This window comes from Rhinolophus sinicus, linkage group LG16, assembly GCF_036562045.2.
Source record: "Rhinolophus sinicus isolate RSC01 linkage group LG16, ASM3656204v1, whole genome shotgun sequence".
NCBI lineage: Eukaryota > Metazoa > Chordata > Mammalia > Chiroptera > Rhinolophidae > Rhinolophus > Rhinolophus sinicus.
This window is the reverse complement of record NC_133765.1, coordinates 35,170,458-35,189,676: the sequence shown is the minus strand read 5'-3', so window position 1 is coordinate 35,189,676 and position 19,219 is coordinate 35,170,458. Positions and strand designations below refer to the sequence as shown.

The following is a 19,219-nucleotide window of genomic DNA, read 5'->3' as shown; positions in this document are numbered from 1 at the left end:
TTTGATGACATTCTAAGTGGAATTGTTTTTCTTAATTTCATTTTCAAATTATTCCTTGCAAGTGTATACTACAGTTGGTTTTTGTGTATTGATCTTGTGTCCTGCAACCTCAAGCTTGTTTATTAGCTCTAATGATTTGTTTTGTGGATTCTTTAGCCTGTTACTATGATGGATTATTACATAGACTGATTTTTTTGAACCAGACTTGCATCCCTGGAATAAAATCCAGTTGGTCAAGGTAAGTAATACTTTAATGTGCTAAATTCTTTATTAACTTCTTGCTAAGGATTTTGCATCATCTATTTTCACTTTGCCCCCACACCCCCCCCTTTTTTTTAAGGAGGGCGCAGCTCACAGTGGCCTATGCGGTGATCGAACCGGCAACCTTGGTATTATTAGCACGGCGCTCTAACCAACTGAGCTAACTGGCCACCCAACTCTGCCCATGTTTTTAATCAGGCTATTTTTATTTTTTTGTTGTTGTTGTTATTGCATTGTAGGAGTTCTTTATATATTCTGGATATTAATCTCTTATTTGCAAATATTTTCTCTCTGTAGGTTGCCTTTTCACTCTGTTCATTGTGGTTTTTGATGTACAAGTTTTAAATTTTGATGTAGTTTATCTATTTTGTCTTTTATCTATTTTTTTTTCTTTTGTTGCCTGTGCTTTTGAAGAGATCATTGTCAAATCCAATGACACAAAGCTTCTCCCCTATGTTTCTTCTAAGATTTTTAAGTGTTCTAAGGTTTAGGTCTTTGATCCATTTTGAATTAATGTTTGTATATGGTATAAGGATCCAACTTCATACTTTTGCATGTGGGTATCCAATTTTCCAACACCATTTGTTGAAAAGACTGTCCATTCCCCAATGAATGATCTTGACACACCTGTCGAAAATCATTTGACCGTAGATGTGAGGTTTTATTTCTGGGCTCTCTATTCTATTCCTTCATGCTTTTACCGCTGAGTGATATTCCATTGTATGATATACCATATTTTATTTATTTATGGTAAGCCTAATATTTTACTCAGTCTTTAATCACTGGTGTTGTAACGTCTGTAATGTATGGATTGCTGAGCCTTTGCCCTGGAGCCTCCCTTTAATCATTGGAACATTGTACCCTCTGAAAATAGTATCTGTTTTGTTTGTTTGCTTTGCTTTTTGTTTGCTTGTTTGTTTTATCTTTGTCCACTCTCCATTGTGATTTTAGAACTTCAGTGTGGAGAAAATCAGGTCCATCTACCAGAGAGAGAGCTGGCAATCTATTCCTGGGAAAGACAAGCTCCACTGCTGTTTTCTGCCTATGACTATTACGAACCTCTAATCCAACCTGAAGTAGCTGGGTTTGTAATCCGCACTGCTAACATTCTCAGTCATACCCTGGGTATCTGTAGGTGACTTTCTAATTTTCAAAACAGACTGAATTTTTTGTCATTTATTACTCCTCCCACCCCAACCCCTGTGTGGCAGTGTCTTACAGGCAAGCCTAATGTTTGTTGGAGGAAAGAAAGAAGACCAGCTAACATTTTTTTAGTGCTTCCTAAGTGCTTTCTGTCACACGCATTATCTCATGATCTCCTCTAATATATTCTTCGCAGCCACCCTCCCACGTCAGTACTGCTATTTACGGGAGTGGGGGGGAAACTGAGGCTCAGAGGAATTAAGTAACTTGGCCAAGGCCACAACGTTGTTAAGCTTAGGAGCCCAGGAATGAGCAAAGTGCATTGCACAGGGACTTTCCATTTTATGGAGGGTCAGATGCGTCAGGTCCTGGCGACAAATTGGCCTGGGAGCTCCGCGCATCTTCCGCCACGGAGCTCCCTCCACGTACACTGCACAGTCTAAGGCTGGAAAGCTCGCGTGTAGAAATGGAAAAGTTGTGTGCTTTTTACCCTCTTTCCCGTACTCGCGTGGGAAATTCCGCCCTCGTCTCCATGGAAACCGGCGTCGGTCGCGGCTGTCGTTAAGGGCGGGGCTCGCGGCCGCAGCTCCGCCTTCGGTTTGCAAAAGTTCCCAGGCGGGGAGCAGTCACTGTCACCCCGTCACCTCTCCTTTCCTCTTTTCGGCTGCCTTGCCCTTCCGTTGTTCTTTCGTGCCCCAAACCACATCCTGGAGGCCGCTCTTCTGCACGGTCCTCAGTGGAGCCTGCGCACCCGCGTCCCGGCGGGAGAGCAGCGCCACCGGCCTCCCTCTCCCCCCACCCCCGGCCCACCCCTCGCTGCGCTGATTGGCCGCTCCTGGGCCGTCCCCCAGCCGTGGGCAGGCAGGGTCCTGTGCCCAGCGGAAAGTTTTCCGAGTCGGGAGGAAGTTGGACCTTTGGAGACTCCCAGACAGCGGCTCCCGAGGCTGCAGGGGTCTGGGCAGCCATGGAAGAGCCCCCTTTGCGAGAGGAGGAAGGGGAGGAAGAAGAGGAGGGTGACGAGGCTGGGCCCGAGGGGGCTCTGAGGAAGAGCCCCTTCCAGCTGACCGTGGAGGACGTGTATGACATCTCCTACGTGGTGGGCCGCGAGCTGATGGCCCTGGGCAGCGACCCGCGGGTGACACAGCTGCAGTTCAAAATTGTCCGCGTCCTGGAGATGCTGGAGACGCTGGTGAATGAGGGCAACCTCGCGGTGGAGGAGCTGAGAATGGAGCGGGACAACCTCAGGAAGGAGGTGGAGAGGCTGCGGAGAGAGGGCTCCGCGGCCCCCCGCGAGGTGAGTGCGGGACGAGGGGGGCTCGGCCCGGAGCAGCCTGAGATGCGTGGGGCAGCGCCTGCTGGCCGGGAGGCCCCTTGCCTCTCACCAACATAGAGCCCCTCGAAACAAATCCCTGCAAGAATTCGGTTCCCAGAGTGGAAGCATTATGACAGCTAACGTTTATTGAGCATTTACTAGGTGCTGGGACACGTGCTGAGTATGTTCTAAATCAGTGGCTTCCAGCGTGTTTGGCCATAACCTAGAGCCATGGTTCTCAAGCTTTACCATGCATCACAGTCACTTGGAATGTTCGTTAATACACAGATTTCCTGGCCTCAGCCCCAGAGTTTCCGGTTCAGTAGGTCTGGACTGGGACTTGAGAATGTGTGTTTCTAACAGTTTCCCAGGTGATGCTGATATTATTGGTCCAGGCATCACACTTTGAGAATCTTTGACTTAGATTAAGAAATGAAACTTTACTAAAGAGGAATTAGTGTTTGTGGCTGCAAAAAGACACATGGAAGAATAATCAGAGCAAGCTGTATTCATAATTGTGCCAAACTGGAAACAATCCAAATGCAACAGAGGAATGGATGGATTTTTAAATTTGTGGTATACCGTGGAATACTACACAACTATGAAAAAGAACACAACTGAATGTATGACTCTCACAGGTGTTACATTGCGAGACAGAAGGCAGGCACAAAAGAGCCTACTGTGGGTTCAACTCAAGAACAGGCAAAACCAGCTTTACTTATAGAAGACAGACTGATGGAACCCCAGGAAGGGGACAGTGGGAGGAAGCAGGAGGGAAATTTATAGTAGTTACCTGGGTGTATACATATGGTGAAAATCACCAAGCTATAAACTCCAAATTAGTACATTTTAGTGTAGATATGTTGTACCTCCATTTTACAAAATTGCATTTCAAGGAACAGTGTACCCCAGCTCTCACCCTTACTAAACATGATGCACAGACATACTTTCCTATTCTATTTTTATGAGTTTTTAAATTCTTGGTGCAACTCACTAAACTAACATTGTGACTCTGTAGTTGGTCTCCAGCCACAGTTAAAAAAAAAATTCTGTCCTAAAGCGGACTCTCATTTAATCTTCACACTATATTATACCCATTTTACTGAAACGGAGGCGCAGAACAGTTAGGTAATTTACCTAAGGACTTAGAGCAAGTAAGAAGTGGAGGCGGGATTTGAGCTCAGAGATACTAGTCTCAACCACGCCATTATAAAATAGCCCTTTGACTTTACTTGTTATTCTAACATCTGAAGGGTATACTGTGCCCGGCTCTGGGGCTATGGAAGTAAGCCAGGCAAGGTCCCTCCCTGCCTTCTAGTGGGAGAGGTAAGACTGTGTACACAGCCTTGAATGCAAGATTACAAACTGAGGCATGTGCCACGAAAGCCCAGCAGGAACAGGGCGCCAAAATTCACAGGGAAGACTGAAGGTTTCTGGTAGCTTCCCTGGTGCACTTGTATTTCATCTACACATGAGTCACAGTGACATGTATATTTGTAGTTAATGTATCCATCATATGAGATGGTTGAATGTCTTGATGAGCAAGGAGCCTGGCTTTTGAGACTCAAGGGCAGTTCAGTGACTTGCCCAGGATCACTCAGCTTACATCCCGTGCTCTTTTCCTGTCGCCTCCAACTCCAGGCACAGGCTATGGAGGAAGCCCCACCGTGGACCACGAACAGTGTGGTGTGTGCAGGGGTTGGTCATTTCCTGTGTGGGGCACAGTGTACAGGCTTCACCAGCCAGCACATGAGATGGAACATTTGCCTCCCAAGCTGCAGTCTTAAGAATGGGGGTGGGGGTGGGGAAAAGGCAGAGAGAATGAAAAGGTAGAAGAGTGCCACTACAGTTCATAAAAACATGCCTTATTTTTTTCTTTTTCTAATTATTATTTTTAATTGTGATAAGGTACACATAAAGTTTACCACCTTAACTATTTTTTTCCCATCATAACCATTTTTAAGTCCAGTGGCATTACGTATGTTCACATGGTTGTGCAATCATCACCACCATCATCTCCAGAACTCTCCTCATCTTGCAAAACTGAAGCTCTTTCCCCATTAAACAACTCCCCATGTCTCCCTCCCCCCAGCCTTTGGTAACTACTGTTCTACTTTCTATCTATGAATTTGTCTATTTCAGGTACTTCCTATAGGTAGTCTTATAATATCTGTCCTTTTGTGACTGGCTTCTTTCACTTGGCTTAATGTTCTCAAGGTTCATCCATGTTGTAGCATATTTTAGACTTTCCTCACTTTTAAAGGCTGAATAATACTCCATCATATGACTAGACTACATTTTGTTTATCCATCATTTGTTGATGGACACTTGGGTTGCTTCTGCCTTTTGGTTCGTGTGAAAAATGCTGCTATGAACATGGATGTATAAAAATCTCTTCAAGTCCCTGCTTTTGATGCTTTTGGATATAGTCTCAGAATTGGAATTGCTGGATCATATAATCATTTTATTTTTAATTTTTTAAGGACCTGCCATACAGTTTTCCATTGTGACTGCACCATTTTACATTCCCACCAGCAGTGCACAAGACTTTCAGTGTTTCCATATCCTTGCCAACACTTGTTATTTTCATTTTTTTTAAAAATAGTGATGATCCTAATGGGTGTGAAGTACTTCTTTCCTTTCTTTTTTAAAACTTTAATTTGAAAATTTAAAAGGTACAAAAGTATTTGCCTTGAAAAAACTCCCTCCCCATCTCTCTCTACATTTTCCCTCCATGGAAAAAATTTAAATGCTCAGTTTCTTGTGTATCCTTCCAGATGTACTTTATGCAAACACAAGCAGATGTGAATATATTTTTCCATTTTTTTATTCAAATGGTGTTATAGTATATATTCTGCTCTGACTCTTGCTTATTGTCACTTAACATAGCATGAAAGTTATGCTAAGTCAGAATATAAAGAGCTTCCTCATCTTTTAATGGCTTTTCAAAACTTCCATTGTAGAATATTAATTGTTCATTGTGAGGGTTCTTGAGTTTTCGGACCCTCTCCCCCACCGCCAGGGGCTCATGATTCTAATCCAAGAGGTCCATGAACTTGCATGGGAAAAAATTATATTTTTATTTTCATTGACCTCCAACTGAAATGCATCACTTTTTTCAATTATGAATGTAAACAGCAAACCACAGCAATATTAGCAGTACCTGTGATACTTACCAATGGAAATCACAGATATTTTCATGTCCCACTGCAGTGTACTGTAGCACACATGTCAAAACTTTGTTGTTCAGCATTTTATTACATCTGTGGCTAGATTGTGTTACTTAATTTTAAAAAGTAGGTGTATTATTCATAAACTAGCTTTTAGAAGATTTTGGTGAGCATATGTCATCTTCGTTGGTTTCCTTGTAATCCTGTGCTTTTAATTTTATACATTTAAAAACATTGTTCTACAAATGGACCTAGAGGGTATTATGCTAAATGATGTAAGTCAGAGAAAGATAAATACTATATGATCTCACTTATATGTGGAATCTAAAGAACAAAATAAACAAGCAATCAAAACAGAAACAGACTCTTAGATACAGAGAACAAACTGCTAGTCACCAGAGGGGAGGGGTTTGGAGGGGCTGGGTGAAAAAGGGGAAGGGATTAAGACGCACATATTAGCAGTTACAAAACAGTCACAGGGATGTAAAGTACAGCATAGGGAATATAGTCAATAATATTGTAATAAATATGTACGGTGCCAGGTGGGTACTAGGCTAATTGAGGGATCGCTTCGTAAGTTATGTAAATGTCTAACTACTATGCTGTACACCTGAAACTAGTATAATATAGAATGTCCACTGTAATAGAAAGAAACAAAATACAACATTGCTCTGAGAAGGCATCTCCATGGCCTTTACCACGTTGCCTAAAGGGTCCATGGCACAAAAGAATGCTAAGAATCTCTGCTTTAACTAGTCTCCAATTAAAAGATATTTTCCAATCATTTGCTTTTAGCACGTGCAACAATGAATAACACTGACACATGCCATTTCACCCCAGAGGGAGAATATCTAGAGGAAATGGACTCACTGGGTCAAAGGAAGGGTGCGTTTGAAATTTTGATATGTTTTGCCCAGTTTCACTCCAAAGAGGTTCGGGAGCTCGGCCCCCTCAGCAATAAGTGCCCTTTTCCCCACAGCCCTTACATCCCTGTGCTCTCAGGCTGATAGGAGGAACAGTGGCACTGCTGCCTTTCTCTGTATGGTGTGCCTTACTCTATCACTTGTAGAATATTCCAGTGTGGTTGTGTCTTAGTTTATTTAACTAGGCTTCTATTAATACACGGGTTGTTTTTAAATGTTTATTTTTTTTAGTTTGAAAAAATGTCAAACCTATGGAAGCGTTGCAAGGTAAGTACCTGTATACCTCTCACTTTGATCCAGGGGTTGTATTCAGGTGAATGCAACATATATTAGGTTGGTGCAAAAGTAATTGTGGTTTTTGCAATTATTTTTAACCTTTTAAACCGCAATTACTTTTGCACCAATCTAATATATATACATATACACATATACATATACACATGTGTGTACACATACAAAAATATTTGTGTATGTATATTGTTTGTTCACTCAGAGATTTTTGCTCAGCCATTTGAGCAGACATACGTTAGTTGCAGGATTAATAAAAGATTGGGGTCATTTACCCTAAATACTTCAGTGTGTATCTCCAAAGACACACTAGTGTGTACCCATAGTAAATGCTGAAATTCAGGGGACAAATTGATAGAATACTAGGATCTAACAGACCATCCATATTCAAAATTCACAATAATGTCCATTCTAGCGTTTTATTTCCTGATGCAGGGTCCAGCCCAGGGTCGTATGGTACATCTCTCTACGTCGCTTTAATCTGGGACCGTTCCTCTGTTTTTTCTTGTCTTTTATGACCTTACCATTTTCGAAGCTTATACAGCAGTTGGTTTGTAGAATGTCCTTCCATTTGGGTTTGTTCTGATGCTTCCTCATGATTAGATTCAGGTTGTCCATGTTCGGCAGGAAAACCACTGAAGTGGTGCCATGACCTCAGTGCCTTGTGTCAGGAGGCACCTAATGTCAGCTTGTCATTATCGGTGATGGTGACTTCAGCCTCTTGTCACAGTGGTGTCCGCCAGCTTCCTACGTGTTGTCAAGATGCCTTTATTCCCTCTGTAATTAATCGGTAGCCTGTGGGAAAATACTTTGCAACTGTGTGCGGTATCCCGTTCCCCAACAAGCTTTCACCCAAAGGTTTTAGATCCATTTATTAGTCTTGTCCAAATCAATTACTACTAGGATGGTTGCAGAAGGGTGATTTTTTTCAATTCTATCATCTTCTACACTTATTAGCTGGCATTCTGCTATAAAGTACAGATCCCGGTCTCCCCTGTATTAGTCAGAGTTTTCCCGAGTAACAATGAATAGGATATAGATAGATATAGACAGAGATATAAGAGGAGATTTGTTGTGGGAATTGGCTCATGCATTTATGGAGGCTGAGAAGTCCCACAATATGCCATCTGCAAGCTGGAGAACCAAGAAAAGCCAGTGGTATAATTTAGTCTGAGCCAGAAGGCCCGAGAATCAAGGGGCTGATGGTGTACGTCCTAGTCTGAGTCCAAAAAGTCCAAAAGCCCAAGAACCAGGAGCCTCAGAAAGAGAGGCAAAGAGTGAGAGAGAGAGAGAGAGAGAGAGAGAGAGAGAGAGAGAGAGAGAGAGGAGAAAGAGTGAATTCACCCTTCTCTACCTTTTTGTTCTGTTTGGGCCCTCAGTTGATGATTGGGTGATGCCCACTCACCCCCCCCTTCCATGGCTATCTGCCTTTACTCAGTCTACCAATTCAAATGCTAATCTCTTCCAGAAACACCTTCACAGACACACCCAGAAATACTGTTTAACCAGGTCTCTGGGCATCCCTTAGCCCATTCAAGCTGACACATAAAGTTAACCATCACATTCCCATTAATTAATTTAAAATATTAAGTGTGGATTCCTGAATTCTCTTTTATCTGATATGTTATTATCCACTCCTGTTGTTATTCATTTTGAAACTCAGATTGTTTTCAGTTTGGCCATTAGGAGCTCCTTCAAACTGTGTCACTTTGCTCTGTCTCCATACCTTACACAACAAAATAGTCCAGGCTCGTCTTGCGCTTTCCCTGTTCCAGCCCTGGAATCAGCCATTTTCCCAGGAGCCCTGGTTCTTTTCTTGGAAATGGTGGTACTCAGAACTTTTGCTTCTTTACCGTCAACCAAACTCTTCCAACAGGCAACGTCTCTTCCCCTCGGGTCCCTGGGAGTCACAGAACAAGAGAACTTTCCTTTCTGGGCTTGGATAGTCCATCCTCATGATGGAAACTTGGAAGTGACCTCTTTTCTTACAGGTAAACCTGGGACCAGAGAAGATGGTGGTTGACCTGACGGATCCCAACCGACCACGCTTCACTCTGCAGGAACTGAGGGACGTGCTTCAGGAGCGCAACAAGCTCAAGTCCCAGCTGCTGGTGGTACAGGAAGAGCTGCAGTGTTACAAGAGGTGGGCGCTGCTGTGGGGGTGAGGGGGTTCCCTGCTGAGGGTGAGGGGCCTGCACCCCGCAGCCAGACCCTGCCTGCATTTCCTTGACACGTTACACATTGGTTCTTATGTTCATTTAGCCAAGTTATTGAAGACCCACTACAGGCCAGACACGATTCCTGGCCGTGGGGGTGTAGCAGTGAACACAACCGAGAAAAGTCCATGCTGATCTAGGGGGAAGGCAGGCCGTCAGCAAAGAAGCCTGAAAGAAACCCTCAGACTAATGAGTATTAAACAAGGTGACAGGAGGATGAAGCGCCGGGGAGGTGGGGAAGGACCAGTTGCAGGTTGGGTGGCCGGGAACCGCCCTCTGAGGTGAATGACAAGAAGCAGCCAACCGTGGAAAGAGTCGCCAGGGTCCAAGTGGAGCAAGAAGTTCAAAGACCCCGAGATGGGAACCAGCTGGGCCCGAAACACAGGGAGAGGACGGTCAGGAAGACATGGGGGAGTGCGGACGCCTGGTTGGCTATAGCAAAGGGCTCTCCTGTTTGCAGGTGTCATGATAGAAGGTGTGAACCAAGGGAACGAGTAGGTCTGACTACTGTGTGAAACCCCCCGTGTGGTGATTCTCGTAACTGAATTACCTGGTTATGTAAGAGACCCTAGTTTGGAAACACACCACGCAGTATTTAGGAGGAAGGGGGTACCATAGCGCCAATTTATACTCAGGGGATTCAGAAAGAAGATAGATGCACGGATGAATGGACGATAGATAACAGTTGGGTAAAGAGCATTTGGGAAGCCTTCGTATAATCTCACAACTTTTCTGCAAGTTTGAAATTATATAAAAGTTAAAAGTTATAGGGCTGGCCGGTTCGCTCAGTTGGTTACAGTGTGGTGCTAATAACACCAAGGTTGCCGGTTTGGTCCCCACATGGGCCACTGGGAACTGTGCCCTCCTTAAAAAAATAAAAAATTATGAAAGATCCCAATAATATGTGTAGAGAAGGGACTATAGGACCAGAAAGAGAGGAAATAAGGAAGCTGTTGATATTTCAGGTTGGGACCTTGCTGTGTCCATCTGCGCCACTGTTTCCCAAAATGTTGCTTTTCATGTAGGTATTTCTTGAAAAGGGGGCTCCATGGTCAAATAATTCTGAGAAGAACTGCATTAAACAAAGCAAATTTCTTTCAAGGCAGAAGAAGGAAAGGCCCAGAGAATAAAAACACAGCGCCAGCTCATATTGCCCCACCCCGTGCTTGCCATGTGCCAGGCACTCTAAGTGTATCCCAAGCATTGTTTCAGTGAGTGTCCACAAGCCTGAGTTAAGGTAATGTGACTCCCAAGATGATGGACGGTGTTGCCTCGCCAAGTCCCTGCCGAAAGTCCACTGCTGGTGGTGGCAGTGGTGTGACCTGACCTCAGACAGCCTGACATCAGAGTCCGGGCTTCCCATTTTCATGCCACATTTGGACCCTGAATGCTTGGAAGTAAGGACTTGTCCTGATTCAAAACCAAGCCCAAGTGATCTTATTCTTTAAACTTCTCCAGTGCGGCATCATTAAGAGAGCAGCTACAGAAAAGACGCTCTAGGAAAGCAAATCCAAAAAGGCTGAGTTCTGCCAACAGGAATTTAATTGCCTTCCTTCTGCTGAGGTTGGAAGCCTGCTAATGGAAAGACCTGTCTTCATCTCACTTAATAAGTACTGCAGACACAGGTAGTTAAAAACAGGAACTGCTAAATTGCTGATGCCGTGAGCAGCTTGTTAGTGAATAAAAGCAGCACACTTTATTTGCAGTTTTGAATTCTCAGAGAACAACAGATGTGCACTTCCCATCTGGTACAGGCCAGCAGACAGACAGCAGGATTCTGTGTAGTCTCTTGTGTTATATATTCTGGAGAAACCCACATGCCAGCCGAGGTGCTCTCTTAGCAACGGCATCAGTTTGCAGGCCCCAGCTCAGACTCACAATCATTTAAAATTGAAGGCAGATACCGTAGGCCGTTCCCCCAAATGGCCACAACAACCCTTCCCGTCCTGCACGCTTTTTGCAAGGAGACCTTTCCACTCCTCTCATCAAGAAGTAGAGTCTTTTCCCTTTCCCTGAATCTTGGCAGCCCTGTGACTTGCTTTGACCAATGGAATGTGGTCGAAGTGATGCTGCTTGGCGTCCTGGGGGAGGTCTCTAAGAGGCCTTGAGGCTTCTGTCTTTGTGCTCTTGGAACTCTGCCTTGAGGCCATCATCCTGGGACGGAACTCCAGACAGTCACATGGAGAGGTCATGGGAAGGAGAGCCGAGGTACCCCAGCTGACAGCCCCAGCTGTGCCCAGCCCCCAGCTGACCCAGCAGTGCATGCAGCCACCTGAGAACCAGCAGGAGGATGCCCCAGCCAACCATGAGAAACAGCCACCATCAGGAATCACAAATCATCATTGTCTTAAATCCCTGAGTTTTAGGATGTGGTGTAACAACAGCTAATGGGAAAAGGGAATTTTTAGGTGATGCCTATTATGAAACATTATTATAATAAAAATAGAAGTAATATTAAATAATAAGAGCCCACTCCTTGCAAAGAAGGAGAGAGAAGGCTGAATTCTGCTCTCTGAAACTCATACCTAAAGCAGTGTCTTGGTCAGCTCGGGCTGCCGTAATAAAATATCATAGACTGGATGTTTCGAACAATAGAAATTTCTTTTCTCACAGTTCTGTAGGCTACGAGTTCAAGATCAAGGTGTCAGCATGGTTGGTTCTAACACTTCCTGGCTTATAGAAAGCTGCCTTCTGGCTGTGTCCTCACATGGTGGGGAGAGAAAGACAGCAGACCCTCTGGTGTTTCTTCTTACAAGGGTGCTGATCCCATCACGAGGGCCCCACCCTCGTGACCCCATCTAACCCTACTTGTCTTCCAAAGGCCCTGTTTCCAAATACTATCACATTGGGGTTAGGGCTTCAACATATGAATTCTGGGAGGACGCAGTTCAGTCCATAGCAAGAAGGAAACAGCACAAGAAGGCATACATTGAGCAGCAGGCCCCTAATACCGCAGTGGGTCTAAAGAGCTCACTGGGTCATGCATTGAAATGTTTCATTGTGCTCAGGCTTCTCTTGGATGCAAGCGACCGAAATCCGATTCAAACTAGTTTAGGCGCAAAAGGGAATTTATTGGCTCACATAGCTGGGAAGGATCCTGGAATTGCTCTCAGATATAAAGTAAAAACTGCAGCGAAAGCCTCAAGGTTGGCACCAGGGACTTGGTGCCTCGTTCTTTCCTCTCTGCGTCTCTTTGTTTGTTGTCCTCATTATCTTGTATTACAGACCGTCCTTCTCTGAATCTTAGGAAATACAGCTTCTGGCAGTCCCGTTGAGCAGGTGAAAGAGTGGTCGTCTTCCAACTTCTCTACGTCAAGTCCCAGGAAATACTGGCCCTCTTTGCATCACCTGACCTCAATATCTTGTCAGTCAGTATCAACCTAGCTCTTATTGCCATCTGACTCACCTTATCTGCTTTTATTTTACTTATTTATTTGTTTACTGTTTCCTTCCCCACCGGAATATAACTTGCAGGAGAGAAGATGTTTTGTCTGTTTTGTTCGTTGCTGTAGCTATCGCGCCCTGGCACAGTGGGTGGCCTGGTAAATGTTTGTTGAATGAATCAGTGCCATGTGTTATTATCTCACTTAATCCCTCAATCCTAGGAGGTAGGTGCTCTTATTATCCTCGCTCTGCCAATTCGGAAATCAAGGCTTAAGTCAGAGAATTTATACAGGGTCATATTCCTGTGAAGTGGAGAAGCTTGAAGTACTTGCCAATATGATTAGACAAGAGAAAGAAAGGTGACGACATCAGAAACGCGGAGGGAGGGTGCTCGCGACGTGGGTCACAATCTTTCTGACTCGAGAGCTTTCAGTGATGATCGTATTAATATCATGATAGTTATTCAGATTCCTCACCTTCAGGCTGCACAGATAAGAGGTCGCAATACAGCAACCCATCTGTTTGTCCTCCCCCTGTCTCCCCGCAGCGGCCTGGTTCCAGCGAGGGAAGGCCCAGGAGCAAGAAGAGAAAAGGATACGCTGGTTGCCAGGCCCAGCAGTGCCAGCAGCAACAGGGAGGAGAGGACAATCATCAGAAAGCTGTAAGTCACCCCTGTTGCCACTAAATAAGCTCTAAAGGAAGGAGGGGGGTGACGGGGGGGCTGGCCCGCCCCCCGGGATGGGCGTGGCGCTGCAGCTGATAGGAAAACTCAGTGCCGGTGTGTTCTGTCTTCCAGGCAGAGTCTAAGTACTTGACACATTGATTCATTGGCTCATCATAACTACCCTGTGAGTTGGGAGCTGTTCTTACCCCATTTTACAGGTATCCACCGAGAGGTCGCATAATGTATCCAAGGGAGGTCACACAGATCGTAAATAGTGAAGTCAGGATTTGAACCCAAGGAAGTCCCTAGTCTACATCCACTGCCTCCCTATGAGCCAATAACAATTCCAAAAAAAACCCCAAAAAACAAACAAACAAACGAAAAAAACAAACGATTACAACAATAAGAAAAACAGTAACAGTAATTATTGGACTTGAAGGGGCTAATTCATCACCTCTCTTTGCTCCAACTTGGGAGGACACTATGTGACCCAACGATGGGACACGTGATCCAGCTTCCTTTAAATAGTACCCTTCTGTTCACACACCATCGTGAAACCCTGTGTCTTCTCGGGTGCCGCGCCTCAAACCACACAGTGTGGGATACTTGTTTAAATTCAGAGTCTCTGAAATCACGTCAGTGTTTCGAGGATGAGGCCTAGAAATCTGGATTTTTAATAAGTCCCCAAGGCTCTTCTGACGTGGGGAACCCTTGGCCCACACTTTGGGAGGTGCCTTCTCAGGCTCTCAGGCGCACCCTCCCTCCAGCCCATCTGGCGCTAACAGCCTGTTTGCCTTGTCTCTCGGAAAAAGTCCAGCCTGGTGATAGTTTGCCAGGCTGGTCTCTTCTCTGGTCTCTTGGATGGAAACCGAGAAACAGCCTCGGCCAGGGGTTTCAAATTCAAATGCTTTCTGGGGCCAGAACACTTAATGTGGGTGAGTGATGGGGGGGCTGAGGGGGGCAGGGGGACATGTTTCCCCCAATTCTGTCTGGCTGAGGGGTAACGTGCTGCCAGAGTTTCTGATTCTTGAGAAAAGGCAAGAAATCAAATTTGTTCATGGAGTCTGATTTCCAAATGCTGGCAAATTTTAGAAGTAAAGACTGAACAAGCCAAATGAAGCACCTTTGCAGGCTTCATTGGGTCCTGGGCACCAGGCTGCCACCTCTGCTCTTGCTCCATTAGCCCCACTTCTGAGGGAGAGCTGCTTGGCAGACGACGGAGGGGACCTGCTTTTTTCCGTTCATTCAGTCATCGGTCAGTCAGCAAACCCTCTGCGTCTGTGTTGTGCCAGGAGTTGTGCTGGGTGCTGGGGATACACCAAGGACTCTGCTGGCTCCCATTTCACATGGAAATATTTTTGAGGGGTCAGAAATTCTGGGTTACCTTCCAGGGCAGGTTTACAATGCCTTTGTTTCAAGAGAGGAGAAACACATTTTTTCCCCTTTTTTTTATTTTTGGATCTCAGGAACAAGGTTAAGTTAGTGATTCTCGATTCATGGCACAGTGACCTTCATTGTCAGCACAAGACCCCTTTCGTGTTGTTGTTTTTTTCATTCCTTTTTCTCTTCATCCCCATTCTCCTTCCTCGCTCTCCTCCCCACCCCCAGCCGTTCTAATGTGGGATTCAATATGTTCTAAAGTGTATGTTGTTTCATGTAGACGTATTTTCAGTACGTAACAGAGTTTTTGTTTAACACTTCATTCTGTTTCCTAGTACTGTGTTTTCTCACTAAGCACTCTTGTTTTTTTATTCTTAGGCACTCTTTTTTTTTTTAGTAATATATTGTATGAACCCAGTATATCCAAAAATTATCACTTCACCATGGGATCACTGCAAAGCATTATTAATGATATATTTTACATTCTTTTTTTTTCATAATAAGAAGCCCTCTAAGTCTGATGTATATTTGACACTGACAGCACATTTCAGTTAAAAACCAGTCATGTTTCAACAGCTCAGAAGCCACACATAGCTAATGGTCAACCCAGTGGACAGACGGGTTTAGTTGGTACATGGTAAGATCCTTTGAGCTTCGATAACTGAGTTCAAATGATTTTTTTCAGTTTTTCTTTTTAATTTTGATAAAATGTACATAATGACATTTACGATTTTAACTATTTTTAAGTGTCCAGTTCAGTTATATTAAGTACATTTACAATGTTGTGCAACCATCACCACTCCTCATTTCCAGAACTTTTCATCATCTCATTCTGCAATTCTGTGCTCATTAAACACTGACTCCCCCTTTCCTCCTCCCCACAGCCCTTGGCACCCACCATTCTACGTTCTGTCTCTATGAATCTGACACTTCTAGGTCCCTCATATAAGTGGAATCCTACAGTATTTGTCCTGTGTGACTGGCTTAATTCACGTAGCACAATGTCCTCCAGGTTCATCCATGTTGTAGCCTGTGTCAGAATTTCCTTTTTATGGCTGAATAATATTCCAGGGTGTGGATGGACCACATTTTGTTTATTCACTCATCTGTCGATGGGCATCAGTTTTTAAAATCTATCCATCTAGCAGTGTAGACATCCAGCTTGCTGCTCCCACCCCAGCATAAGCCCCCGCTCGCAGCGGTGGAATCCCAGGTTGCCCCAGCAACCCACGCTGTGAACAGTGCTGCAGTGAACATCTTCAGGCAGATTCGTATCTTCCCATGGACTGTGTGTGAATTTCCCAGGATAGATACCCAGGAGTGACATGGTGGGGTCCCAGGGTCTGTCAGCCAGGGTCCTGGCAAAAAATAAATGGCGCCTTCAAAAGGAGTGACTGCAAAGATTTAAAGAAGGGCCATTTTACAGATGTGTGAGCAGAGTTAAGGGAATCCTCAAGGGATGGAGAAGTACCCAGGTGGTGGCAACAAAGGGCCGAGGGGAGGGGACCGTGAGGGGAAGAGGGGGAGTCAGAGTGGACTGGTAAGGAAATGTATTGACAGGACAATTTCAAATAGCCACACACGCTAAAAAGACCATTAAATAGGGTGCTGAGGGAACGGTTGGTAGGGACTGCTTTAGAACTGGGGCATCCTGGAAGGCTTCTATGAGGAAGCAGCTTTCAAGCTGAGCCCTGAAAGACCTGAAGGAAAAGCACTCCTGGCAGAGGGAACAGTAGTGTAAAGGCCTGAGGCTGCAGATGGCTTGTGGAACAGAGTGTGGTGGCTGGAGCAGCAGAGTGGAGGTGAGGTTGGAGGGACAGGAGGAGTCCTGGTCACTCAAGGCCACCGAGTGGGTCCCAGTGAGGACTGTGTGTTTCATTGTTAGCGCATTGGGAAGACACTGGAGGGTTTTAGCTGGAAAACCACAGGACTGTGTTTATATATAAAAGATGACTCTGGCTGCTCTGTAGGGGAGTGGGGACAGTCAAAACAAGGCCATTGGGAGTGTTTCTTCCCCAAGGAGAGGTCTCCTGAGATAAGGTAATGAAAGAGAGTCTCCACCTTGTAGCAGGTGTGGATCCGAAGGTGTTTCCTTAGGACTTTCATTAGGTGAGTGGCCCATGGTAAACAAGGCTTCCTTCCGGAAGGCATACACTGCGCGTTTCTTTCTGCCTCTTCTAGGGGAGTTCTTTGGGTCACTTAAGTGGAATTTGAGCCTGATGTGACAAAAATAAAATGTTGGTTCTGAACACTAGCCAGCCTGCAGACTCATGTTTAAAGAGCATGAGGCCACGATTTCCTGGCCAGACAAGCTTTTTTAGCAGAAGGAAGGAAAAAAGGGAGGGAGGGAGGGAGGGAGGGAGGGAGGGAGGGAGGGAGGGAGGAAAGGAAGGAAGGAAGGAAGGAAGGAAGGAAGGAAGGAAGGAAGGAAGGAAGGAAGGAAGGCGTTCTGAAGAAGTAGGTCATGCTGTGAAGGATTTTTGTCTTTGTCCTGCAGACCATGGGGAGCCATGGACGGGCTTAAGCTGAGGAATGACTTAGTTCTGCATAGTGACTCGGATATTCTGGCTGTTACAGGAGTGACAGGGACGCTGCTGTGACTTGGACTGGGGGTGGCAGTGGAGGAGATGAGATGTGGTGAGGCTAGGGACGTATTTGGGGCACGGTGACTAAAACATAGCAGATGAAGGGAGAGAGGAGTTGAGAACAACTCCCAGCTTCCTGGCTTGGACTGGGAGGGGTGATGTCACTTCCGGAGGCAGGTGGGTGGGTGGGAGTGTGTGCAGTTTCAGGGGAGGATAACTGAGCACTAAGGCCTGTATCCAAACACCAGTCAAGGGCTTGTCCCCACCATTGCTGGCAGAGCTGCTAGCCACGCTCAGGGGTTTGTGTTTGATAAGAAGAGCCCAGGTCCCCTTCCCTGACTTTTCAGCCACTGGCCATCTTTGCCTCTTTCTCATAGCTGGGAATAGCGCTGAGATTGTACTTGGCGATGAACCCCAGACATCATTCTTCCCTTTCAAAACTTTGCATATGATGGGGAGAACACTGAAAGTTTGGTATTCACGTCTCGGGATATCTCTCTGTGTTTTATCTAAGAATTTACATGTTCATCTTTATTTTTTACAAAGATATCTTTTATAATTTTAAGTAACATTGAGAAGTTACCACTTCCTCTATGATAAAACCACCTAAAATAAAAAATAAAATATGGTGGCAGATTCTGTCGCTATAGCACGGTGGTTAAGTGGGCTCTGGGTCCACAACTTACAATGTGACCTTGGGCCCGTTACGTAACCTCACAGAACCTCAGTTTGGTCATCGATAAAATAGGGGTATTGGTTGTACGCTCCTCCTGAAGTTGTTATGAGGGTGAAATGAGCTGACAGATGGAAAGCCCCTGAACAGTGGCTGTCCATCTGTAATGAGCCCTGAATAAATGTTTAAGTCACTGGCCTGCAAGAGCTGCTTACAGACTTAGCAGGGGTTCCTGCGCCCCTGCTGCTTCGTTCTCTCTGTTCCCTCTGACCCCTCTCTCTCTCCACCCAGGTTCTCTTTCCGATCAGGGAAGCAGACATAGTTCAAAGGCGGTTCTCGGACTTGAGAAGACCACCTGCCAAGAAGACTTCCCAAATCATCTCAGTGCCACGCAGACACACTGTCCTTGCTCATTTGTTTCCCCTCGAACCCGGCCCAGGAAGGAGGAAGTGAAGGTCTCTCATGGTCGCTTTTTCCCGGCTGCAGAACTGCACACCCCAAAGGCTTGGCTAGAGTAGGGGAAGTGGCTCCGAAAAATCGAGAAAGCAGAGAGAGAGGAGAGCACAGCTGGGCCACTTCCTGCCCACTTCAACCACCCAGAGGGGCCTCCAGTGTTCTGCTTTTCTGGTCCCACAGACAACCTTGGTCTTTACCATGTAGCAGCAACAAGCATCAGCCCGCGGGGAGAGAGGAGAAGAGAATGCCAGAAATTATGGTGTTGACATTCCAGTGGTGATTTCGGTGACACGTTGTGACTACCTGATTTTGCTAACATGACTTTCTTCACGTGATTTTGTATTAAAGTAAAATGACTTTCATACTTTTAAGTATTTTTAGAGTGGTCTCTTAGCATTGTGTGACCTTGTGTAAGGTACTTTCACCTTTTGGAGACTCGGTTTCCAAATCTGTAGTGTGTGTGTATATGTACAGAGGGTGACAAAAAGATGGATACTCATTTTAAGAAAGGAAAACTGTATTAAAATTGTAATAATATATACCGATAACAAAAGATGAAGACAAGTCACGTTTGACTTCTGCAATGACAAGAGGTGCTCAAAGTGGTTACCATCAGCGTCCAGACACTTCTGATGACGGCGAACTACTGCTTGAGCAACGTTGACCAGTGTCCACTTGTATACATTTTTTTGGCACCTTCAATATGTGTGTGTGTGTATATATATATGTATGGTGGTACATATATGGTGCATTTATATGTCATT

General features: G+C 45.2%; 1 protein-coding gene across 1 annotated transcript; it reads left to right on the top strand.

The window, feature by feature from the left end:
• Positions 1-363: 363 nt before the first annotated feature.
• Positions 364-18,826, top strand: RILPL2 (Rab interacting lysosomal protein like 2). The gene is made up of 4 exons (XM_019733969.2): positions 364-2,698; positions 9,089-9,240; positions 13,245-13,358; positions 18,291-18,826. The coding sequence occupies exons 1-4, from the start codon at positions 2,369-2,371 to the stop codon at positions 18,319-18,321; spliced, it is 627 nt and encodes a 208-aa protein (XP_019589528.2). The 5' UTR covers positions 364-2,368; the 3' UTR covers positions 18,322-18,826.
• Positions 18,827-19,219: the final 393 nt, after the last annotated feature.

Coding starts and splice junctions, on each gene's coding strand:
- RILPL2 (XM_019733969.2), top strand. CDS start 2,369: ATGGAAGAGCCCCCTTTGCGAGAGGAGGAAGGGGAGGAAGAAGAGGAG. Junction 9,241..13,244: donor GAGCTGCAGTGTTACAAGAG/GTGGGCGCTGCT, acceptor GTCTCCCCGCAG/CGGCCTGGTTCCAGCGAGGG. Junction 13,359..18,290: donor AGGACAATCATCAGAAAGCT/GTAAGTCACCCC, acceptor CTCTCCACCCAG/GTTCTCTTTCCGATCAGGGA.